This window comes from Rhinolophus ferrumequinum, chromosome 17 (genome assembly GCF_004115265.2).
Source record: "Rhinolophus ferrumequinum isolate MPI-CBG mRhiFer1 chromosome 17, mRhiFer1_v1.p, whole genome shotgun sequence".
Lineage (NCBI taxonomy): Eukaryota > Metazoa > Chordata > Mammalia > Chiroptera > Rhinolophidae > Rhinolophus > Rhinolophus ferrumequinum.
The window spans coordinates 56,226,940-56,252,997 of NC_046300.1; the positions used below are offsets into that span (position 1 = coordinate 56,226,940).

General features: G+C 40.0%; 1 protein-coding gene across 3 annotated transcripts in view; it reads left to right on the forward strand.

Moving 5' to 3' along the window:
- Nucleotides 1-26,058, forward strand: part of PTPRG (protein tyrosine phosphatase receptor type G) — a 685,327-nt gene that overhangs the window by 462,312 nt on the left and 196,957 nt on the right. For all 3 annotated transcript variants that reach the window (XM_033132046.1, XM_033132048.1, XM_033132047.1), the window contains exon 5: nt 4,805-4,900. In XM_033132046.1, the coding sequence (XP_032987937.1) occupies nt 4,805-4,900 (96 nt within the window). The remainder of the gene's footprint in view (nt 1-4,804; nt 4,901-26,058) is intronic.

A 26,058-nucleotide genomic window follows, 5' to 3' on the forward strand; every position in this document is an offset into this window, starting at 1 on the left:
TGAAAAGGAAATAATGAGGATTAGTGCACTCTGTGATTAATGATATTGTATAAAGCAAGCATTTGAGAATGTTTATCTAAATGCTACCTTGCCTGCAAAGATGCTGAATACCTGCTATTCTTGGGAGCACAGTTCTTCTAAAAATATTCTTCCCGGGAAGGCTATGTGAAGCCCACAAGTAGATTTCTCTGCTACCCCTTGTGGTATGACTCATTGGGATGTTGGCTGTCCTGTGGAAACAATTTGTTTTCCTCTTAATTTACATATCTTTTCTGGCCATAAAGGAAGTAATAAAGATACGTAATGATAAAAAGTGAGAGCTATTTGGTTTGTTCTTACTTTTCCAGAGCATGTGAGTAGTGAATCTATTACAACGATCCTATGAGGTAAGTATTACCTCTATTTGACAGAAGGGGTCACTGAACCTTAGAGATCTCCAGTATCTTCAGGATACAAATCAGATCTAATGCTGTAGCTCGTGTTCCTTGATCTTCACTTAATATCACCCAGTCGTTTTGGCTGCCACCTTCATATACATTTTTCTGTAAGTTACAAGAGAGTGAACTGGGTTGCAACCCAGGCTGCATTCTCTAGGAGAGAAGCCTGTTAGAAGAGGTGAGTGGGGAGGACAGGGCTCAGAGCTCAGAGAAGCTCTGAAAGTAGCTGGATTGCAGAATGGTTTTACAGTGTGATGCACAGACACATAAACATATATATGGGTGTGTTGGCTTCAAATCCGTAGTGACTCTGGGGCGTGTATTAGTCAGGGTTCTCCAGAGAAACAGAACCAACAGGGGAGATAATAGATATAGGAGGGAGGGTCAGAGAGAGTACCTCTCTCCCATGTATGTGTGCATGTGTATATGTGTGTGTGTGTGCGCACGCATGTATATGTGGGGGGTGGGTGGCGGAGACAGAGAGACTGACTGAGTTCGTAAGGGATTGGCTCACTCAGTTCTGGAGGTTGGCAAATCTGAAATTTGCAGAACAGGCTGGAAATTCTAGTAAGAGGTGCAGTCTTAAGTCCGAAGTCTGGAAACTTAGGTAGAATTTCTTCATTGCAGTCTGGATGCAGAATTTCTTTTACTTAGGGAGACCTCAGGCTTTCAACTGGTTGGACGAGTCCCGCCACGTCATGAAAGGTAGTCTGCTTTACTCAGAGTCTGCTGATTTAAATATTAATCACATCTAAAAAAATACCTTCACAGTAACATCTAGAATAATGTTTGACCCAACAACTGGGCACCATAGCCCAATCAAGTTGACGCATAAAATTAACCATCGCAGGGGATAAAAATATAATAATGACTCTGTAAAAAGGTAACTGGGAGTAAAAACTGTTCGTTGATATAAAATACCCATATCGTAGTTCTGAATTCAGAGTGTTTGTGTTATACATTTTTATATGATATGTATAGTATGTATTTGTCATTTTTCTCCATGATTTAAATGAATAGATTTTTCTTTTGTTGGAGTATTAAAATTTCAGGCAGTTGCTTGGGTAGGAAATTGTTAGAATTTCTTGTAGATGAAAGAGAAAATAATATAATCTGCATTTAGCGGAACCATACCTGGGGCCACTTAGCCATTTCACAGTGATTTTGGCATATATTTGCATTTTCTTGAGCATTTGCTCCTTCAGTGTAAATCTGTTTGTTCTCTTACTATTCTGATCTCTCCTTGCTGCTCATTTTCATACTGATTCCTTGAGATAGCAAGAACCTCATTATAGTGTCTGTGGCTTTATCATTGGGCAATCTTTGCTGCCTCTCAGAGCTCCTCCCCATTCACTCCACAGATAAATTACTGGTATTTACAATGAACAGCACTGTTCAAGACCAGCCTTGAACTAGGCAAATAGAGTCCTGCCTGCATCGTTCTTCCTGTCTGATGACAATGGCAGAATCAAAGAATTAGAGCATGTTGTGTTGAGTGTGTGTAATCTGGCTTAATGGTAGTTAGGGTACAGCATAATCTAAAAATCAGATAGTGTCAAGAACCTGTATACCAAAACCTCAATTCTGGCATCATCCGATGCAAATCTTCCAATAAGTGGAACCAGCAGTTCATTACCTGTGTTTGGATTTCTCCTGTGCCTTCACTACACATTTTTTATTCTTAGGCAACAGTTGCCTGTCCACCACCATGTTCTCAGCTGGCTTAACTACTTACTTGATTAGCACCGAGTGTGCTAACAAATACATCTCACCTCTTCTGTTCTGTTACCTTCTGCCTCCTCTGTGATTTTTAATTCTTGCTGTTGCCTTTTCGGTCGCCATCTTTATCGCATCCTTTTTACATCTCACCTATTATTTTCCTGTATGTTTTCCTGGGGGTTCTTCCACTCTATTGAAGATACCCAACAGTAGCCTGGAAATGTCTACCAAATGGTCAGTAGATTGCTTTTCCTCTGAGCTATCTAAATGCACTTTCCCTCCTTAATTCATCATGAAATTTTCATCATAATTAAATTTATTATTAAATGTGATGGCTACTCAAGATATTTAATAGCCGCCACAACACCTTCCAAAGATATTTCTGGAAAATAGATTTCCAGCCTCTGTCCAAATTTGTCTCATCAACAATAACACTAAAATAACTTAAAAGTCCAATTTACTCAGCAAAACTCCATGTACTTATTGACTCTCACATTTAAGATAGCTTCAGAAGTTCACATAATTCAGTAGACGACAACTTGAGAGAAACAGCAAGGAAAATTGATATTTCAGACTTATGCTACTGTTCTCTCCATGAGACATTTTATTATCCTGATGGGTGGAGCCATGACTCAAAGACATTTTCTAAAAATGAATTTTCTCATCCAGTTGTAAATGAAAATGCCCTTGAAGACGCTTTAAAGTATTTTGTATCACACGTATTCAGGTGATGCATTAAACAATGCCACCCTTACCCATGCACTGAGGAATAAGAAAACACTCTGGGAACTTACTTAATTTGAGGGCCTGAGTTTTAAAAGGAAAGTGAAGTGTAATTTTCTGAATATGCTTGTGTCGATTTTCTTTCTTGGGCTAGTGGCAATGTATCCAAAGAAATTCATTCAGTATTAAACTGTTTTAATCTGTACCTCATTGAATGGATTTTTCTCATTGTGAATTCATGATGTCTACAGCTGTCCAAACCTAAAGGCAACACATTTGTAAGAAGCTGCCAGATTCAGCTGGAATTTACAGTCTGAGAAAAAAATAAGTCGCTTCGAGAAAGAAAATCCTAGACAAAAATCTACCGATCTTTCTCCCAGCCACTTGGGTACTTGAGTTTTCCTAGAAAGTGTCCTGATTGGGTTATCTGATTTCACCCTTCAGAAAAGAAATATCACCTTGTTCTTAACACCTTGGTTAATTCAGTCAGCAGGACTCTGTTTACCTTTGAGCTATTCCCTCAGCTAATCTCTGCAACTTCACTTTCCCCTCTGGGAATTTATCATTCAGTATCAAATCTCCAAACTCTACTTGGGGTGTGGTTGTTCCATCTATCACAGAAAATAGCATCATATCATTTGGAAAAGTGAGGAAGCAGAGGTCAGAGAAGAGAGCTAATGATACAGGAGATTTGATTTTCTGTAAGGAGTAGATTCAGTCTAGAAGATTCAGTGGAATTAGAAATTTTCAGGTCTCTGTCAAATGTTAACTTTACAATATGGTGGTGACATCAGGTGGTGAGTTGTTGGGACTGGTGGGGTCTAAGGTGGGGTATATACTGTATACTACACTCACTCGTCTGATCCCCATAGCCACCCACCTGGGGCAAATACTGGATTCTGTGCATGAGGGAGCCAGTGCTCAGAAATTAGCTTGCTTGCCTGAGCTCTCACAGGCAAGTAAAAGAGGGAGCTGGAATAGGAACCCACATCTGTTATTTTTATCATAAATGTGGTCTCAGGAGACTACTCTGTGGTCCATTTTTGTTCTCTGAATTGTATGAAATATCAAGGAGTGTTCAAGCATTAAAATTGTATAATGAATTTAAGTTGATTTATCGGTGTTCTGCTTTTTGAATGAGAAATTTTAGCCAAATGGAAGAGAAGGTCTTTAAGTTTGGGAAGAGAGCACCTGAATGTTATACTCTTGCTCATGTTTAATCTTAGCCATGTTAACATCAGCTTTCTGAAGCACTATTTCCTCATCTATAACTGAGTGTAGTAATTTTTGCCCTATCTTCACAGGGATTGTTAGATGGATTAAGTGAAATAATGTATGTGATGACTGTTTGCAAAATGTAAAGTGTAAGACATTGTTACTAACATTACCGTTATGTTTCTTTGTGGATTCAAACAAATATTCCATTTAGACTACTTCTCAAGGCTACCGAGAGGACCCTTCACATTTATTAGAACGGTCAGTGTTTATAAAGATGTGCCCATTTGAGCATTTATCATTTTAACACGCGGACTGAATCTCACAGGCTTTGTTCACTTTCTACTTCAAGATGTTTAACTCCATTAAAATTTTGCTTCTTAATAGGGAACTTTCACCACGACATGAGTACTATGTAATAGGAAGTGTCAGTATTATTTATTTGGGGGGCTGCAAGAAGGCATTGTTGTTATATGAGAAGATGTGTGTTTTAACAATACCTGCTGACGTACGTAGAGGTAAAATGGTATGATGATGATATGATGCCTGGGGTTTGCTCTCAAATACTTTAGCAAAGAAAAAAATACAGATAGATGAATACATTTGACAAAATTATAGTAAGTGGGGGAATCTGGGCTCATTGTATTCTCTCTACTTCCGTGTAGGTGTGAAAATTTTTCATAATACATTTTTTAATTGTTCTTTTACAGATGCAGATTTTCTTTTACAATCCAGACGACTTTGACAGCTTTCAAACTGCAATTTCTGAAAACAGAATAATCGGAGCCATGGCCATATTTTTTCAGGTAAGTTAACAGTGGCCCAAGTACTTCACCTAGAGAGTTCTCAGAGTAGTTTTTTTTAATTTACCAAATTGTTCTATGTTTAATGAACGCATCTGTTTTCTCGTTCACACCTGTCTAAATGAAAGATATTTCATATTGTCTGTTGTGTGATTTAAAATGTAAATAAGTATCTTTAGAAACATAATGAAAATTTTTGCATGAATTATTCTGATTTTATTGCTACTTGACTGGTGCACAGATTGAAGAACACATTTATCATCTAAGTTACTTCACTGCTGAAGCGTTTTGAACAGGTTCCTTCAGCATATTAAGAGGCTGATACAAAAAAAAAGGTGGTTTTCTTTGGAGCAACTTTAAAATTTGACATTACTTGGAAGTAGATTAATAAATAGCATCAGTCACTTCTCTAAAGAGATCCCTTTTCTTTCCCTCCCAGAAATCCCCATGGCAACTCAAGTTTTATTGAGACCATTTCCACGTTAGTACTTTTATGATTTCCCATCCTTTCTTTTAATGTGTTTGCATTTATGAGAGTTCTTGGCTCATGTATTGATTCTGTACCTAAAAGCCAAACCTTGCATCCTTCCACAGATAATGCTGTCCAGACTTTTTAATAAGTCAAATCAAATTAAAGTAGTGTTGATCATTGGGTATCCTGACAAGTAGTCTAGAGGAGATCTGGTGCTTTTTTGTGTGGAAGGTAACCTGAGTAGTAGGTATGTGACTTGTCTTTTTACCAGAGAGTCATTGTTGGAAAATGATGTCTTTCTGACAACTAAAGACATCAGAATCTTTTCCATTATGGGCCTTTAACCTCTGTCTTTTGGGGCAAGCACCTTTGTTATTGAGGTGGAGCCATCTTTATTTGGAGTATGTTAATTTCACTGCCTTTTTGAGTGTGTGACACATGATACATGATTCTCTCCACTGCTCATCTCTCCCTCTTAGCTACCTTCTCTCTCCCCCTTACCTTTTCTGGGATAAAGGCTCAAATGGGTGATTATATGTCAAAAATTGGAAAGGCTAATATTCTACCCAAACATCAAAAGCAATAGAGTAGTGCTCGTCAGAATTGGTTATGGCATTTGTTTTCAAATTGTGGGTTCTGACCTACTAGTGGGCTATGAAATCATTTCTGTGAGTCCTGACCAGCGTTTTAAAAATAATGAATAGAATGTGGAAAAAAAAAATCAGAAAATATCAGTGTATCACAATGATTTTGTACAACTTTTATTTAGTTATTTACACACAGAGACATGCTGTGTATGTACTGGATCATGTTATAAAATGTATTTCTTTTTGTGGATCATGGTCCGGTATTTTGGAAGCCATCTGTTTATGCTCTATATTGGGCAGATCTCCCCATTGTTCTCACTGTCCCCCCACCCATCTCTTTTCCATGATTACTTTCATGAACCACAGAAGAGTAGTGTTTTAAGAGCTATTCACTGCAGTGAAAAATATTTGCTTTTGAATCCCATGTCTTGTACTTAACATAATGGTGACGTAGTTCTTTAAACTTTCCAATCTCAGTATCCATATGTGTGAAATGGGGGTACCAACTTCTACGTTATCAAGCTCGTAGTAGTCATTAAATGAAATCCCTAGCATTGGTCCTGGCACAGAGCAGACACTTGGTAAATGCCATATCCATCTATCTCTGTTGCTCTGAGATCCCATGGGGTATGTGTCGTCTTTGCATGAATAGAAGTCTTTCCTTGGCATTGTCCTGTGGGCAGCTTGCTTGGGTTCTGCCTGAAGCCCTCTACTTCTAAAACGTGGTCAGTTTGCCTTTGGCAATACTGGGTCACTTGAACCATACTTAATCAATGCCCACTTACATGGTTAATCCCTTGTTTTCTGTTATTGTCCTCTTGGCATGCTGCTTTTCATGTAGCTGGACCTCTATTCCTACAGCCCTGTCATTAAATCTAAGCCCTGCCTCCTTTTCTGTCATGTCCATCATGCCCGCTCCAACCAGGTCCTAATCTATAGATCACCTTTATTATAGGAAAATAAAATTTGTAAATGTTTTTATATGAGTACTGGAAGGACGAGTTCACAGCATGCTCTACCTCAATGCTTTCTATTTTCTCAGCTCTATAAACGCTTGTTAAATATAAGAGCAATTAGCCTCTTAGGCAGGCAAGGCACATTAGTGTACAAACCAGCAAAACACCTCACTGTGAAATGTAGGTTTTGAATTTTTAAAGGATTTCTGGGACACGACTACTAGTTCACATACAAAGAAATTTAATGTATATTTCATCTGGTACGTTCTTAACTAAATTTTGGCTTGCTGTCCTCTAGACACACAATAGAGGGCAGATAATATAAAAGAGAACAGAATTTTTTTTAGATAGTGTCGGTGCTGAGCTTCTTCCTTTGTTTTCCTTAGAAGTCCACCTATGCATTTATGCATCTGAGCTCCCACTGTGACATGCAGTGGAAAACTATTTTATTGTTATTTTAATTTGGCAGTCTAGTTAGAGCCTATATTTTGAGATCTTCATATTTTGAATCTTCCTATAAGAATGTTAAATTTGGGAGTTTGGTATTTCTCCCCCAAGTAGTCAGTTACAATCGTGATATATACTTGCAGGTTCAAACCTGGCATCTTACATTTCAGTTGTGAGGAAATATTTATCATCCTTTCAGCACTGATTCCGTGCCAGGAATGCTACCAGTTGCTCCATTAAATATAATAAATGCAGTCAGCTCCTGTCCACTGTGATTGTGACTAGAAAGGGGAGTTGGAGAAGCTCCTCCCCTTGGCCAGTGGCTGTGCTGACTCAGTGCTCAGAAACCCACGTATTCGTTATCCAGAGGGACACGAGGTGAGTGCCGGGAGCCCATGTCTAGGCAGGGCTGAGCCCCGCATACGTGTTGTTTGTAGCCTTGATGCTGACTTACTCCATGCACTAGACTAATTTTCTTACACTGAAAGTTTCATTATCTTTGTTTCTTTTTTGCCTCCTCACCTTCTGCCTGTTATCCAGGCAATTTCGGCTCTCTCACTGCCTTTGCTGTGATTGGATATGATGACATTCGTGTTTCCAAAACACCAAAACAAGCACAAACCTGGGGGACACATGGTTGACCAAGGAACCATCAATTGGCCTAGACTAGGGTTGCTTGCAGACGGTCCTGTTGTGGCTCGCAACATGCTTGTTGGACTTACAGAGTTCACAAGTCTTTTCTTTAGTTAAATATGGAAGATTTTATGTAAGATGTCCAGATGATGTAACTAATCAAGATCTGAGTAGTGGCCAGCTGGCTCTCCACTTTGGAGGGGGTTTGCATTCCCATTGCAGCGTGGTCTCCAGGCAGTGTTCTTCGTGCTTTCATGTCAACATGATCTTAAGATCATAACCCCAGCCAGGACCGGAATACCTTTGGTTACAAGCAGAGTTGAAGGTCAGTGTCAGGGCTGAAAGTTGGTGAGCCGGATCTCTCCTGAGTGCTTTGCGTGAACACCAGTGAAGGAAGGAAGGACTGCCTCCATGTATGGAAGATAGCAAACCATGGCAGCCATGTCTGGTTGTGTGCATTTGGGCCCACACAACCTCTAGAAGGTGGATTCTCTTCATAGCCACTGCTGAGTGGAATCTTTCTTACAATTTTCCAACACATGTTAGTAATGTGTCTGGAGGAACAAGAACCTGTTTGATAGTTCACACACTCCTTTGGACCAACATAAGGGAAAGGAAGGGTGAAGTTTGATTTTAAAGGGTTTATAAATAAATTAAGATAAGAAATTGGCAAGGGATAGAGATATTTGTTGTTAAACCACTAAAGAAATAATTAAATGCTTATTTAGCTAATTTATGTAAGTACAAAAATTCAAATGATTGTTTTCTGTTTGTTAAAGTAGAATCTCTGTCATTCTTTACTGCTAGCCTGATTTGAATTCCTGTAAAAATGTAAAATACCAAGTCATTAAAATGCTCTTTTAAAATATTCTATTATTCTGATAATACTCAATATGGGTTATCTGTCTGTTTAAAGAAATAAAAATATGAAAACCTGTATTTACAAGAAAGTTGAAATGACAGTGGAATGACTAGGTAATTTGTAGCAGGATACTTTGCTTTGAGGGGAAAAAAAGATTTAATGAATTCTGATTTAAGTTTATAAAGAGTACCCAATACTCAGAATGACTTTACCTCTAACTAGGCCTATATTTTTTTTAGACCTAGAATCTTCTATCATCACCCTCTGAATTGGGTCTGATTTGGTTTTTCTTTTTTCCAATCTTTTCTTCCCCATTCTTCATAAATACTTCCCTCCCTCCATTTTCCCACCAGATTGAAAGAGGCCTTCTAACCATGTAACCATCTTAATGGATTTCAGTCTGATGCTCATAGAAATGTGATAATCCCAAACTTTTTTTAGTTTTGATTATTGTGGTTTTCTAGCTTTGATTATTGTGTTTTTTCCAAGGAGCACATGATTATCATTGAATTTATGATCTGGAGGGGAAACATCTCATTGATTTTACGACTCAGTTGCCGTTGTTATTTAAATGCGTGAAGTTTTATATTTCCTGATTCCATTGAACTTTGGAATTATACATGCATGATTCTTGAAGAGCATGTATAATACATTTAGAAACTTTTGTTGTGTGTGATATTCTTTCTAGCTTCCTTGTTAGACCTCTTTTGGTGTAGTCTGAATATTTGCATCAGACACAAAGATATAAAATTTTTATCATGTCTGCATCCAGAGGCCCAGTCAATGGCATGTTTCTTGTACATTTAAGAAATAAATAAATTGCGTCCTGATTTATTTATAGGTTGTCTTAAAGTATTTCTTTCAAACAGCCTACCTTCAACAACTCTATTGAGGTTTCTTCATTTAATGTTCGCAGTTTTACTTCTGCTGGGAGAGTTGAGCCCCTTTGTACCAGTATTTTTTCTCTTAATTTCTATTTAAATTTCTACCCAGAATCTGACTGCAGTCATTTGGATTTCCCTAAGGTCTATGCAGCTCACTTCCCCCCTTCATTTCTGCCCCTTTTTCATAGTTGGAAGCAAACTTAAAAACTGAAATGTTTCGCAAGTTGCTACCCCATTCTTTATATCATGTCGGTGGTACAGACTGCTTAATTATTTTTCTCCATCTGGAGAGGCTTAGTAATTAAATGAAATGGCAGCACCTGGGATTATTTATAGACATGGAGAAGGCAGGAGGGGTTCTGGATGACTCATCCATCCAGGGCTGGCTAGGAAGTCTTTCTCTCCACTTCCATGCATTTCACCTTCCCTTCCCCCTACCCCCAGAGATAGGTGTGATTTGTCCTTCTTTTAACCCTGTGTTTCCTTAGCCTTCCATCTTGCATTGAAGCTATAATTGTACTTACCTTCTCCTGCCTTCGTACTGTGATATCATTGAGGACTGGGGGTCTCGACTTACTCATTGCTGCACCTCTTCCAAATGGCTAACTCTGGGGCTTGGTTGTGCAAACGCTTAGCTGAATTCAGTAGAAACATGCTTGATTGGCAAGGAACAACCTGATAGCCTATCAGCCTAAGGGTATTATAAACAGGTAATAGGTGGTGTAGACCTGAGAAATACTAAAATATAAATTCTTCAGGGTTGAGGTCCATGTCTTCTTGATCCTCTTCTTTTGGTATCGCACCACCAACCATTCCCTAAACCTCACATAATGTCTTAAGCTGAATTACGGTGCAGGCAGGAAGTATGTACTGAGTAGGACTGAGTTTCAGGAACCTTCTCAGGGTGCTTACCACTATATTAACGTTTGGATTTTGGAAAAGCATATATCTAGGTGGATAAGTAAGCTTCACCTGAGAAAGATGATGGTGATGTCAGAAATGTAAGACTCTTGAGATGGTCAAGGAAGGACCTTAAACTGAAGCTTGCGAGTTGGCTGATTCATTGAGGATGGTGACTCCAACGGGGGCTCCACTGGGTCTGACTTGCTGTTAAAGGGATGCATCTCCACTTAGGCCTGTAGTTGTGAAAAAAGCAACAGGGCTTTAAAAATCTTAAAAGTAGAAGTGCGTTCAGAGACCTCAAAAAGTGTTTCATTGCTAAAAAATATGTGGATGTATCTGTGTCTGCGAATGTTTTAATAAAGTTTGCCACCAAAATGCTTTTATCTCAGTAGACGGTGGGTGGAGAAACTTTTTTTTATTATTATTTTGCTCTTTTTCTTTGTGGCTTGCTTTTGTCTCTCCTATTTCTTTCCTAGGGTCTCTCTGTAATAATTGATGGATTAGTTTCCGTGTGTTTCAGCACACCTGTATGTATGATTCTTGCTTTTTCTTGCTCTTACCAGGTCTTTACATGTCTATGTTTGTCTCTTTCTCCCCTTTCTCTTTCAGATTCTGTAAGTGAACAAAATGTAATGTTTTCTCATTTATTCATTCATGCTCTCATTTGCTAATTCACTGGCTCATTCTACAGTATTTATTAAGCACTTTCTCTGTGTCGTTCTCCTTGAACATGGCAAATGTATCCTCAGAAGTGTAGCCTGCCCTCAAAGTTGTTGGGGAACTGTAAGTTTTGAAAAGGTTGGCCTTTGAATTCTTCAGTAGTAGCAGTATTTTGTCATTGGGAAATAGAAGATAGAGCAGGTTAGACAGATAAAATATCGAGAAACAAATACAAGAATTATATTTTGTGTGTAATTTCAAAATGATGAGTATTTCATTTTCAGTTTATGAAGTTCCTGTTTGTGAATTTTAGAACTTGACTCTTTCCATTTTCCTTCTTTCTTCCATTTTTCTACGTAGCAAAGCACCACTGTTAAAGTATAAATCATCCCTTTTATTCATGGTGACATAAATTGGTCTTATTATATTTTTACCATACCAAGGAATGTTTTTCTTTTTTTAATGAAGAATACATTTTCTGCCATTGCTATAGGTCTATTTTTTTTTTTTCACTTTTGACTGGTCCTGTTGGCGATGTGAAACAAGGACCCTCACTCCATAAGAAGGGAAGGAAGGAGACAGGGAAGTAAAAGAGAGGGGAAAGGAAGAGAGGGGAGGGAACTGAACGGAAGGGGAGAAAGAGAGATAAGAAGGAAGGGAGAGTAGGAAGGAAGGGAAGCAAGGAGGGAGGGAGGGAAGAAAAAAAGAAATAGTAATTACACCCATCTATCAAACACTCACAAAACAAACAAACAAAAACAAAAACAACAACAAAACCCAGCAACTGTTTTTGAGTTAGAGAACATATGAGTCTGTGCCAGGGAATGGTGGTAGGCTGTTAAAACTTTTTACACTGCTTTTCAGGATAATTGTAGTAAACTAATATGATTCTTAATTTATTCCTTTCCAGTTGCTGCTGTTTGAATATCATCCCTCTCACATTTTCCACATCCTTGCTTTCATCCAGTTATAAATTCAATTCTTTCACTACATTACCTAGAAGTGTAATTTCCAAATGTTTTGGGTTGACTGAGAAGACTTTTTTTTATACACACACAAAAATTAAAATACATATGTTCCAATTAAACTATTTTAACAGCTAATTGATTTCATAGGACTTGCCGTTAAGTGAAGGCCAGAGTCATTTTTAATGTTCAGATGCAATTTTGGAACAGATTTGTGGATGTACAACATTGAATTTATAGCCTATCAGGTGTTTTCAGTACATCTCATGTCTGCAAATGGCCTGTAATTCAAATTTCCTCTTAGTGGACATTACAGAGGACTATTGAATAATTGGCGAAGCATTACATAATTAAGAGACTTTGAGGTCTTTGAATGTGACCCTATGAAAATCTTCCTTAATTAAATCATTGCAGTTCAAGGACAATTACCGAGTACTTTACCTTTCCCCATCACTAAATGATAGTTTAGAATCTTATCATTTAGTTTAGAATTTAGTTGTTTTAGACATTAGTTCTAATATGTCAGAAAATTTAATTGCCACAGTCTCAGAGAACATATTACCAAGTCTCTAGTGATCTTACTAAAGTGACAGATGAGAGACCTGGCTCTCCGACAGATTCAGTGATCATGATCCATCGCGTAGCTCTTTGGAACCTACCAAGGCAAGAATTTTAGTTCCATGCCTCCCAGTCCAGCTGTCTCATTTTTCCTAGCTGTGGCCTCTCTGGAGTGTCATCTACTAGATGCTTTAGCTGATTAGACCTCTTGGGAGAAGTCTACATATAGGGCACTTTGCATCGCAAGATTAGAAGCAACTGGCAACTCTCCTCTCCCCACCCTCACTCCCTCAGATAAACTAGTTGGAAAGATGCTTCCAAATAGAACGTAAACACTGCTAATAAAAGTTAACATTTCTCGGGGACTTAATTTATATAAAACTAAAACGCTAAAATGAGGTCTCTACGTTAAGTATTATCTTGTTTAATCTTCAGTGGGACCCCCTGAAGGTATTACATCCATTCTACAGGTGCAGAAGCTAAGGCATAGAGTTTATTTCAATATAAATTCCTCAAGATTACACAGGCCTGTAGAAGTTGGAGCCAGTATTTCAGCAGCAACGGTATATCTCCAGGGTCTGTGCTCTTAGTGGAGTACTGAATCGGAAAATGTGGGTATTCTGTTGAAGAAGATAGAGAGCAAACTCTGTCACCAGCTCCGGTTATTATCATGTGTCTATAAATGCCGTCGGGGCTTTGCCAATTATGCTGGTATCGGAAGTTACTTTTTTATAACTTAAAATTGTGTTCTTATTCTTTTTGCCCATAATTAAATTCTTTGATCCTATTCTAAATTGTCTTGGGCTCTGCATCTGTAATTATTTTATAGATTTGAAGACAGTTTTTTTTTTTGCTTTTTCTTTTTTATGAAAAGACTATAAAGGGTATTGAATGGATGGTGTAGTTAGATAAAGATAATGAGTAAAGGTTAGATAAGAATGGAGTAAAGATTCAGTCATGTATTAACATTTTTAATGGCAGTTCTTAGGGACAAGGAGGAGAAGGGACAGAGGATTTTGCCCCTCCCCCCCAAGGGGACATGGGGCCATGTCTGAAGACACTTCAGTGTTACTGTCATCGAGTGGATAGAGACTAGGAATGCTGCTCAACATCCTGCAGTATGCAAGACAGCTCCCCACAGCAGAAAATTAAATGGCCCCAAATGTCAGTGCTAAGGTATAGAAACCCTGCTTTATGGTTATCAACTGTTTGAAGGCACCAGAATGTTTTCATCGCAGTAAGTGGAGGACGGGGAGTGAGGGATATTTGAGGTATTCACTGGCTGATAGGAATAACTACTACTAATAATAACTCACAACCCCATGGCTGAGAAACCCCCTGGTCCCTGGCCAACCAAGGTTTAGTCAGCTGGCTTCTAAGATAAGGCATAAAGGTTTACATGCAATTTAAACGGACGTCTCCAACAGTTCTGTGGAGGATAATTTGAAAGAAGGGAAAAAAGAGGGGTGGTGATGGAAGAAAGACCCTGAGCCAAAAAACCATTTAGGATTCTGGTTCAGCATCCCTAACAAAAAAAGGTAGGTTAGCGCAATAACAGATTCAGACATATTTTGCAAGTAAAATCAGCAAAGGATTTGGTGACTGATTGAATATGGGATGTAAGAGAACAAAAAGAAGGAGCTCGGGAAGACTGAGTGGATGTGAGCAATGACAGGAAGACCACAGGAGCTGGAGCTACTCTGGAGGTCATAAGTTTGATATGCTGGTGAAACTTCTAGATACAGATATTCTGCAGATATTTGGAGGTGTGGATGTGAATCTCAGGGGAGAAGTCTGGGCTGGAAAAGAATATGTACGGAGATCAGGAGACTTTTTGAGACCAAGCAAGAAAGGTGCTTAAAGCAAGAAAGGTACTTAGGTTGAGGAGAGAAAAGGCTCAAGTCTAGAACATTCTGGAATAGCAGTATTAAGGGACAGAATTCAGTGGTGTAGTGTGGAGCTCATGATAACTCGTTGTTAAATTGTCAGGAAATTTTGCTCGCCTATTGTTAAATGCAGCCATTATCAAAACTTAAATTGTATAAACTTAAAATTATAACTAACTTTTAAAAAAATAACACATATTAAAAACATTAAAAAAAGATTTCTGTGTTAAAATACTGACATCGTCCCTTTTTCTAGGTCAACTACATCTTGTCCCCCTTAAAGAGCCCATATGGGTATTTGTTCGCAGGCACTGCAGTGATTTGTGAAACACACCCATTTAGTAGAACTTTCACTCAGACATAAAAATGTAAACAAAGGTAAGAGTTTGTGCAAACGCCTTTGAACCCGAAATCAGTGGGAGCTGGTTGAAAAAAACTCAAAGATCAATGAAAACTCCCTTTGACGATTATGGGAAAATTTGCCCCCCAAATCTAGCTGTACCCTGTTCCCATGGCATTGCAGAAGTAATTTCCTAGGGCAGGATTTCAAAGCTGTTCGTGCTGGTTTTATTTTAGATGTTTGTTATTGTCTCTTTTCCAAACCTTTTTTCTCTCTGGCTATCTAGGCATTGTCTCAGGGAAGGAGTAGCCACCTTTAACTGTCTGAATCCTGATGCTGCTCATGGAGTTGTCCATACAACGAGAAGCTTGCAATTCTCTTTCATGTTTAGGGTTTACACTAAAAGTACTGTTCGTTTTCTCTGCCGATGGTGTCGTCCTGTATATGGTGTGTCTGAAACCCCGAGCTTTTGTTTCTCAGTTTGCTCTGGATGATGTCTGCGTGTCTCTTGAGTGTACCTGACCTGTACACCCAAAGCACATGTCCTGTACACCACATGGCATAAATAGTATAAAGACAGACCTGTTTGCACAGTTCTTTCCTATTTGGAAATCCATTCAGTTATTTTTACATGATGTGACAGCAAACTAGGAAGAAACACATTTATTTCTCTTTGTGAAACATTTCTGGTTTATTCAGTACCCCCTTTTTCTCCAACACCTTGATCTTGGTAAGATGTTTGGCCAACTGAGGAATTTTTTAGGAGCTCAACTCCTGTGTTTGTGAGGGATTAGGACACAGAGAAGATGGGCGAAATTCCATAATAGAAATATTTTATTTTGCTGTCTTTTAACTTGCAACAGGTAAGCATCCAAATGTAACATAGTAAAAGTCACATCATTTCTTTAGTATGCCTGCCCCAGGTCTTCTGAGAAAATTATTAGCATAAGATTTTCCTGTTTGGGGTTTTGTGAGAGCTGTGAAATGGACCTATGCATTGACTCGCCTGGGCACATTTGTACAGCAGATTCTGTGTTTCTCAGCCCTTTGTGTTCTCTGAATATGTATTAAGTTACATGAATTTGGTCTGTGTGCAGATTCGTAGGTAGCTGTATATAAAATGCTAAGTAGAGCTAATTCATTTTAGATCTTGAATTTGGGTTTGTCCAAAATTGAAGTAAGCCAGGACTTATTTTACTTCAGAAAGCACATCAGTGCTTTCTAAATTAGTGCTTTCTAATTCGCACATCAGTACTACAGATCACGTTGCAATGAGGAGGATTTACTTCATTTGTGTGTTCCAATTGGGTATTATCAGCTGATTTTATATAGTGTTCACTTGGTAATAACCCTTTGGCTGTAACAGAGAACTCGTATGTGTCATATAAATGGGTGTGGTGAGGGGCACTCCTAAAATCACACTACTAGTGTGAACCACATGTAATGAGATAAAGTGATATCTCTGAATAGCCAGTTCCGACTCTTTGATAATTCAATTCCTGGGATTTCTCAATCCATATCACTCGGGTCTTACTTGACCTTTTACAATGTTTCCCTGGTAGCTTTGCATCCTTGAACACCATTCTAATGAGATTTCAATGAATTATTTTTATTTTTCGGCACTCTCCAGAGATGACTGCCAGATACTAGTTCTATGTTTATTTTAACTAAACTGAGTAAGGCTTACCTCATTTTACTGAGTTTCACAATACCACATTTTCATCAGTGTCAAGGGAAGACGCACCACCAGCAAAAAGATTATGACTCACGGAAGGCTCCGATGATCATTAGCATTTTTTAGCAATAAAGTATTTTTAAATTAAGGTGTATACATTGTGTTTTTAGACATAATGCCAATTGCACACTTAATAGACTAAAGTGTAAACATAACTTTCATGTACACTGGGAAAGCAAAAAATTAATGGGATTTGCTTTATTATGATGGTGTGGAACCAAATTCGCAGTATCTCTGAGGTATGCCTGTATAGAGGTAAGCCCCAGATTGCTTAGAAAACCAAGCAACTAGCTAATACAAAGCCAATTTCTAAATCTTTCAGCAAAGGAAATGAATCTTTAGGGCCACTTCTGAACTTGGTAGCTTGGCTACTCTCTTTTTTTGTTGTTTTTTGCTTTTCTCTTTCTTTTTAATGGAAATCAGGCTAAAGCTTGGGTTCCTCTGTATTTTGTATTGTACGGGTGAAAGATGTCCTCATCCCACTAAACAGTTATGACAGGTAAACAAATCCCAAGTGTTCTAAAAAGAGAGTTTCAGCTTCTGATTCTCTTTGCATATAAATAATAATAAAACAATAGGTGATAGTTATGGATGTTGGTCATATATCAAATTCACTGCCAACTCTGCCATGTGTTCTACATACATTATCCTATTGAATGCTGGTACCAGTTCTCTGAGAAGGAGCTTCTGACCCCAGAACCTTCCTCAGATGCTTGGATTCCCTTTGATTGTGAAGTTGATGTCTAGGAAAGCCATTGGAAAGGGTTGGGCTTTTGGAGTGGAAAGTTCTATACTGAAATTCTGAGTTGCCACTTACTGGCTTGTTCCTTTGGACAAATGTATTTATTCCCTCTCTGCCTTCATTCCTTTGTCCATCAAATGGAAATACTGATACCTGGTTGCCTTGCTGTGAACTACAGGTGAGAACGTGTATATGAAAGCACTATGGAGCAGATTTTTGAAGCCCTCTATAAAATTTGTTAAAATAATAGTAGTTTTGATGGTGATGATAATGACTAACAACTAGAGTTGAAATGCTGAAATGAAAGGGAATATTTTGAACGATTTCTTTCCCGTATCCTGAAGCCTGGCCCAGAATAGACACATTAAATTTAATATACTGCTTTTGGTGCATCAAATACATGCATCGTCCCCGTCCTCTTGCATTTTGGTGGAGGCTGCGTCAGCTCTCTGATGGCCTTGGCTGTGGGATGAGGTTCTGAAGTCCAAGTGTTGCCACTGGTGCCGTAACTCAGTAATGCAGAAGGACATAGCCAAATTCAGATTTCCTCAAGGAGCATCTACATGTCTCTCCGACTACTTTGAAGAAGAGCTCAAGTGATTAGTCATCACAGCTTGGATGGTGACATAAATAGTTATTTAATTGGAGGAGCTCGTCAGCTGGGCGAGAGAAAAGTAACACACTGATGTGGCCAAGATACCTGCACATGGCGGGGACACCATTTGGAAGTGAAAAGTCCCCATCAACGTTTTTTCTGGCCTCCAAAGGACTGCTTAATTCCTGGTGGTTAGTTCCTTTCCAGTGTTAACGGTGTAAACCAGGCAGCCTTTCTGTGGCCGTATTTGTGCTGGAAATGTATCCTCTTTTATGAGTACCCCTGTTAGTGTCTGCGTGGTTGGACGCACTGCCGGCAATAATGATGTGATCATGTGAGTTTTAAGGACTATGGCATGTGAGGTATTGCTTCTTTGGCAATTCGTTTCATCCGTCCCCATGTTCGATGTGGTCCGAAGGTGGGGGCTGTAAGTGGGAGATGCGTTCCCTTCTGCCTTTTGGCAGTCGTGATTCTGTGTTCATGTAAAGAGATGAGATCGCCCCGTGCACATACCCCGCCCTCCTCTCTGGAGGCCCTTCCCTTGCCTTCTGTGCTCTTGCCCTTTGCAGTCCTGGAGTCACCGTGGTGTCCCATGCACAGTGGTCAGGACAATGTCCAGAGAAGAAATGATAAGTAAAGCACAGTCCCTGTCATCAAGGAGGTTACCATGTACACACACACACACACACACCCCCTGTCAGCTCCTTAAGACAAGGATCTTTGCTTGTTTGGTGTTATCATCTCAATGCTTACCACAGAGATATTGCATGAAAGCAAAAGAGATGACACGAGAGTCTGCTTGATGAAGAAAGGAGACTCTAGATCCAGATTATTTGATTAAACCCCAGTTTTGCCTATTAGTAGTAGTAGACTTCAGTCAGCTTTGCTTAACCTTTCCTTCCCTCAGTTTTCTCATCTGTGAAATGGGGACAATCATAAGAGACCAACTTTGGAGGGTTGTTGTGAGGCTTGATATTAGTTAATAGAGGTGAAATGAACATGTGCTTGGTACCTTATACGTCCTCAATAAATGGTAGCGCTCGTTATAATTTAAGCACTAGTAGGTATTGTCATTTATGCAGTGGTGAACATCAGTTATCAAGTGCAGCAGTTAGCAATGTGAAAGGAGGAGTGATTAACCTGCCCTGTGTGAGAAGAAAGGTGTTCTCACCTGAATGGGGGCTGTGTCATGTTACCTATGTTTTTTTTTCTCTCCCTCTAAACTCAGTGGGCTGAGAGAGCCTAGAATAGTTGTCCTCAACAGTGGCTGCACGTTGGTATCATTGAGCAAGCTTTAAATAAGACTGGTGCTTGGCTTCCACTCCCAGGATGTAGATGCCATTCGTCTGGGAAGTGGCCTGAGCATCAGTATTTTCAACAGCTCCTCGTGTAATTCTTAAGTGCAGCACAGGTTGAGATCTGCCAGCATGGCCACTGCCTGGCTCCCAGGGCTCCCTGGGCTCCGAGATTGTCCTCTGCTCCCACGCCTACCCTGCCCACTGTCTGCCTGGCTGGGCACTTGACGATTCATGTTGGCCTTACTCTGTGGCCTTCTAGTCCTCTTGAGAGCGTGTTCTCCGCTGCTGAGCTCCTGAGGACCCTCCTTTCCTCCACAGTTCTGCGTTCCACCATTCCCACTTGGATTCTGTCCTCATTTTGTGGTGAGCAGTTTCTAGAAGTGCTGCTGTCTGTTGGTGACTCCACCTTGTTGTGTTATCCAAGATAGTAATATCCTCGTAAGTGCCAGGAGCCTAGTCGTCCACATACTCGTTTGAGCCACAGGAAAGTCAAGGATGAGATTTGTTAGTGATAACGTGGATTGAAGAGGACAACTAGGACCAGTGGCTCACGTGAGTCTCTATGTTTCTTCCCCTGCAGAGGATGAACAGGCCGAGTAGAGCCAGCCAGCTCATAACCCCAAGTCGAGGGGCGAGCTCAGGGTCTGCTTGATGCTGGCAGCCGGAAGCAAGGGCGTCCCGTCCATCTGGCGAGGCTGCATCTGGGCACCTGGGAAGGCAGCTCCAGAGGAGAGGGCTGGGCTGGCTTGCCTTTGAGTGCCCCAGGATTATGGGGGACTACCCCTGCCTGGGGAGGGGCCAATGGAGGGGAACTGGGAGCAAGGAATTGCAGGGAGGGGAGACAGCTTCTTCCTAAGCGCTTCTGACTAATTTCATGTCGGCACGAATTCCTGCTGCTGGTGAGCCTTAGTGGGAATGTGGGAGAGAGGGAGAGCAAGTTTGTATCCCCTCTTTGTGCCCCGGTTCCTTCTATTACTCCTATTATATTAGAGGAGACTCTAAGTTCTGTGGGCCAGTTTGTCCCCATTATCTCCTTTGGTACCTCACGCTTTTGCAGCAGGAACTCCTGTCCCGAACTGACCACTGAGGAAACCGAGAACCAGACCTACTCGAATTGCCCAAAGTCACTTGACTAGAAAATGGTAGGTTTTGAACCCATGCCTTTCTTACTCTGGTGACGCTTCCCTTCTTCTCAACCTCAGTATTATGTTGCTTCTTCCATCCCGTAAGCTCCATAGGTCCCCTTTTTCTTCCCAGGAGTGTGGCTTTAGGGTGGGTGCCCTGGTGACAGTACTTGAGACCTAAGGCAATTAGGACTTCAAAGAAAAGTCTTGATTGGGGAAAGTTATGTTTTTGAACCACTGTTCCTGCCAGCAGTTCTCTTAGAAGTTGGATGATGCAAGGCTGTGGGAGCTTTCATGTTTCCGCTAGCCTGCCTCCAGACGCAGCGTTTTTATTGGTCGCCTGTGGAACCTCGCGTCAGGCCCGTTGGATGGGGGTTGTGGTTGTTGCCATGCAGCCCCCCCAGTCCCGCTGACTCAGACAGAGATTTGGGATGTTCTGTGCTGGAGTGTTCCAAGCACTGGCAGCACCTGCTGGAGATCTGCATAGCCCAGCCCGATGTCCCTGCTGAGGCCATCCAAGGGCCATTGCTGAGAATTCACAGATGCACTGGGCCAAGAGGGGTGTTTGTCATGTGAGACTGGGGAGGCCCAGGGGTCTTCTCCGTTGGCTGCAGGACGCCTCGGCTGCCGCTGAGACTTTCTGGAAGCTCGGAAGCAGTTCTGCTCACATCTGGCTGTCTTCTGCCAGGAGGCATTTTTTGATGTTCCCAGATCAGGAAGGCTGTGACCTGCCGCACAGGGGTACTTCTGTTCACGGGCTGACTTTGCTGAGCAGAATGATAATCTGCCTTCCGTGCGTGGATCTGCCAGAGCCCCAATGTAATAATCTCTTTCTCTCCGGCTTTATAAATGATGAAATGGTCCACAGCATTTTTCTGTCGGGCAAATGTGTAAAACCAGCCCGGGTGCCTGGCAAGTACCATGCCTTCAATTACATCCTTGTTATAAAAGCTTCATTTAAAAATTCTTGGGCCATAAAGCAGAGTGAGAGCAGTGTTTACCATCACAAGTTGTTAAGCAGACAGTCTTGGTGTCAGAGGGGACTCTGCTAGGCAGTGATGCTGCCCGTGAGTGAGAATGTCAGAACTGCCTCCCCCGTGGCCTTCCGCGAGGCACAGGAAGGAAGGGTGTCTAAAAGGACACGTTGTGACTTGGGTTGGGCACAAGCTAATTGGGGACTTCCAAGGCTCTTTGGGATACAATTGACAATAGTTGGACATTACAGCGGTGCAGTGCATCATGGAGCATCCTGCCTTCTCAGTGAAAGAAGAATGTTACGATCTAGACCTTTCCAGTTTATGTGTAGAGAATAATCTGGCCTCTCAGTATCCATTCACCAAATACTTCTTGTAGCCGAGTGTGTGCCAGGCACTCTGCTAGGCATTGGGGCTGCCCTGGTAAGAACATAACCATGCCTTCTTGGTCCTTTGGGAATACGATCTGTTAGGGGAATAGATCTTACCCATATAAATGTGCCGATGGATGCATGATTAAATGTGTGTTTAGTCCAGTGAAAGAAAGAGGCATTCGGTGCTTTGATAGCATGTGATGGGGACCAGGCTCAGTTTGGAGGTCAGGAAAGGCTACGAGAAGAGGTGATTGAGCAGAGGTTAGCTGGGTCAAGAAGTTCTCAGCTCCAAGGGAATAAATAGCATGTGACATGGCCCCAAGGCAGGAGAACCAAGTGTTCGTGGACCTGAAAGGAAGCCATAGGCTGCAGCTGGACCCCACAGAGCCTTGAAGGCCAGCAACTCTGGGCTTTTATCGGGAAGCCATTGCAAAACTGGCTGGGCATGGGACTAACTTGGTTGGCATTTTGGAGCAGGTCAGAAGGATGAGGTAAGAAGACTGAGCTGGAGAGAAGCCCAGAAAGATGTACCGTCGTCCGTTTGGCATAAAGCAAAGAGATCGTGGTAGCTGAGACCTGGGGGAAAATGATCTCTTTCTATTATCAAGATTGTAGGAATTTTATGTTCTCATGTAGGGGGAAGAAATTTAGTTTCAGGATCTGGGAGCATACATTGGAAGCAACTTGGTGACTCATGAAAATAACACTTCTGGGGTAAGAAAGCAGGTCAGACGGGGCTTTATAATAAATGCTGTTCATGATCGAGTTTGTAGAAACGTCCTCATTTTTGTCTTAATACTGGCAATTTTTCTGTGATCACTTTCTGCAGCTTTTCACGTCTGATGTTTTCTCCTGTGTTTATTTTTTTATGTGTTTTTTGTGCTCTGTACAAGTGTATTGAATGGGACTTCAGTCTTCTTCTGGTTCCATTTTAATTTTGGAGAGCTGGACAGGAGTGTGATTATGGTCATCAATTCATGTGTGCATTTTGCCATGTGTTGTCTCTGCAAATACAATTGACTGCTTTCTATTGCACAAGTTAATTTTGCTGCTGTATTGTGAAATCTGTGAACCCATGTAGGTTGAACTTCTTGGGGATTTCATTTGTGTGTTTCTACAAATAGTCCTTAGATGTCTGATATATAAAAATCACAGTCGTCATTCATACTATCACATTATGTCTCTACTCTCTTGTGTTTCACAACAGATTGATGATCAGGCTGAAGCCTTATTATAATGATCAGAATAAAAGAACAAATTAAGTGGATGGTCCCTAGCTGAAGTACCCGATCGCATTTTATACTCTGTTACAATTCACAGTTCCAAAGACCTTTCATTTAGGCTTCGTTTATAGCACAGAAAGATTTTTAAACATACACAGTTTACCAGCTCATCTTAAAAGCACAAAGCAAAAAGCCATTCATCTTGAGGGAAATTAGGAGGCCACGCTAGCTTAATATGAGACCATTAGGTTCGCACTGTCAGAAACACAAAGAAACCCCCAGCTAGCTGTTACATCATTGTGCATTTAAGCAAAAGGCGAACTCAGATTCTCTTTGTTACTGATGGCCTGTTCCACTTAGTACTATAAAGGAGATATTGGTTGTAAAACCTAATGGTATAAAATAGACTTGGGAAAGGGTAGCCTTCCCGGTTCCTTTAGATCTTGCTCATGTGATCTTCCAGCTGAGAAGTGAGACTGTGACTCCCATAAAGTACAGGTCAGGATGTTCTGCCAAAGGTGATACTACTCCAGACCTGTAACCATTCCAGAAAATGAAAACCTAAATGAACCCCACAACAGAACCCAGTGTTCTAACCCTCATGAGTAATGGTGCAGTTTTTACATGCTCATGTTACTGGTATATAAATGTGAATGGGGGAGGTGTGCACACCTCTTGTAGGGGCAAAAGACGACTCCTCTACACCCCTTCATCTAATTAGAAAATACCATAGCATAGTAGGGATCTGTTTAGAAAACAAATTTCTGGATGGTATCCCTTGTGTGAATTATACGTAATAAACTACACTTATTAGTCTTTTGTACTGTCTGTATCTAGAATGCCCAGAAAAAGAATTTCCAAGAACCCCAATAGTCCAATAGTTAACTTCACTGCATTATGTGTATTAAATAATAATGAAAATAATATGAATTATATATTTCATAAATAATAAATATGGAATTATAAGTCAGAAAATACCTAAAAACTAGAAATTCATTTTCCCAAAGAATCTCATGTATGGAATTTTCATTCTAGTGTACTCTTTCTATTGTGAAATTTGGGTTAAATTAAATCATGCATTTTTAATACAGCGATACGGTGTTGATTTTTCTCTTCAGTCCTTTTTTCTGTTTTATGAGGTACACAAAGTGTGTTATTTATGTTTTTAGAAATATTTTAGTGGGATAACAAGCATGGCCAAACATCATTATCTCACAAAACACTCTCCAGAAGAGGAGGCATTTGGGATCCTCAAAAGTACTTTCAGTAAAAAATTTTCAAATCCAAACTATAATGCTAGGAAATTAACCGTCACTAAAACAGGAATAGATATCTCAGAGTAATAATAACTGCCATCATACTTTTCCAGCTTTGAATGGTTACTATCTCGGAGATTTACTAATCCTAATTAGAGATTATTTTTATTATGGATACTAAGCTTTTGAGAGATTACATGACTAACTGATAAAACAACTAGAACAAGTATTTTAATATCAATTTAATTTTCTACAGGGATTGACAACTGATATTGTGCCTTTACTTGCATTGTTTGAACCTAAGACAAGTAGAAAAATAAGGCATTGTGGATTTCATTCCACCCTCCACCCTGGCCCCAGGTTTTTTTCTTAGTCACTTTTCTTAACAAACGTGGGGAAAAGAAAGAGCAGAGGTTAAGTGACTTGCCCAAGGTCACAGAGCTGGAACTAGCATCCAGACCTTTAGCTTTTATGCTTGTCTTCTTTACTGCCTTCCAGGAAAGCTGATGTATCTGTATCTGTTGGCCTTCTCTTAGGTTTCACGTGTGGACAGGTCAAGTGAATGTTCTGGAAGTCATGCTAAATATTTTTATGTTTACTCTCAGAATGATAGCCAAGTTTGATAGTTCCTAACCTTCGATGCTTATAGCTCGTTATTAATAGATGGTAGATCTGAATTGGATCCATGAACTTGAAAGGTTACCACCACAATGTATTCTGACTGTAAGGATGGAAGAGTTAAAACACAGGATGTCTTAGAAACAAGTGTGTATCTCAGTGTCACTGGACAAACTCTGAGATGATGAATTTTTAATCCAAATTTAGTTGTTTGAGACATGAAGTACCTCTGATGGCCACCAGCCTACATACATATTGTGTTTTCTGATTTATTTTTAAAATTCCCACACTTGGAAATTCTCGTAATTGGTGCTAGAATTAGGGCCTTTGCCTGGGATTTGACTGTATAAGGAGGGTTTGCTTGCACTTGTGACTAGAATTCAAAGTTGGATTAGTTCGGAATTTTCATAAACATCTTTCTTCTTTCACCACAAATTCTGGTTTACCAAACCCTTAGTGTGGAATCTAATTTTTCAATTCCTTATTGTCCATCACTGCTTAGACTAGTCTTTCAAAATGATATGTTAGCCCTGAAAAGCAATCCTAAGAAAATAATTCAAATGTTGGAAAAGTTTTGGGCACAAAAGTGTTGATTAATTATTATTTATCGTAGTGCAATTGGTGGAACAAACCCAAATGCCCAGTATTTTGGAAAGGATTAAGCAAATTTGGCCCATTCTGAAATTGGAATATTATGTAGCCGTTAAAAATTATGATTTATGGAGACTTTTAATGACATAAAGCACATTATTAATTAATATTGTTTATAAAATGTTAATACCATAGGCGAACAAAGCAATTAGGAATAGCAAACACATATATAATACCTATTACCAAGCACTCATATAAGCACTTTGCATACATCAGGTCACTTTGAGGTAAGTATTCATAGTACTTATGAGAAAAATAGTTTTTTGGTAACTTCATTTTTAGATGCGGAATGTGGAGTCCAGATATTAGGTCACACACCTCATAAGTAGAGAAATCAGTATTTGAACCCCTGAATTTAGCCACTATTATTGTTCTGCCCTATGCGGTGTTCATAACAACGTTCTCATCCATGCTGCAA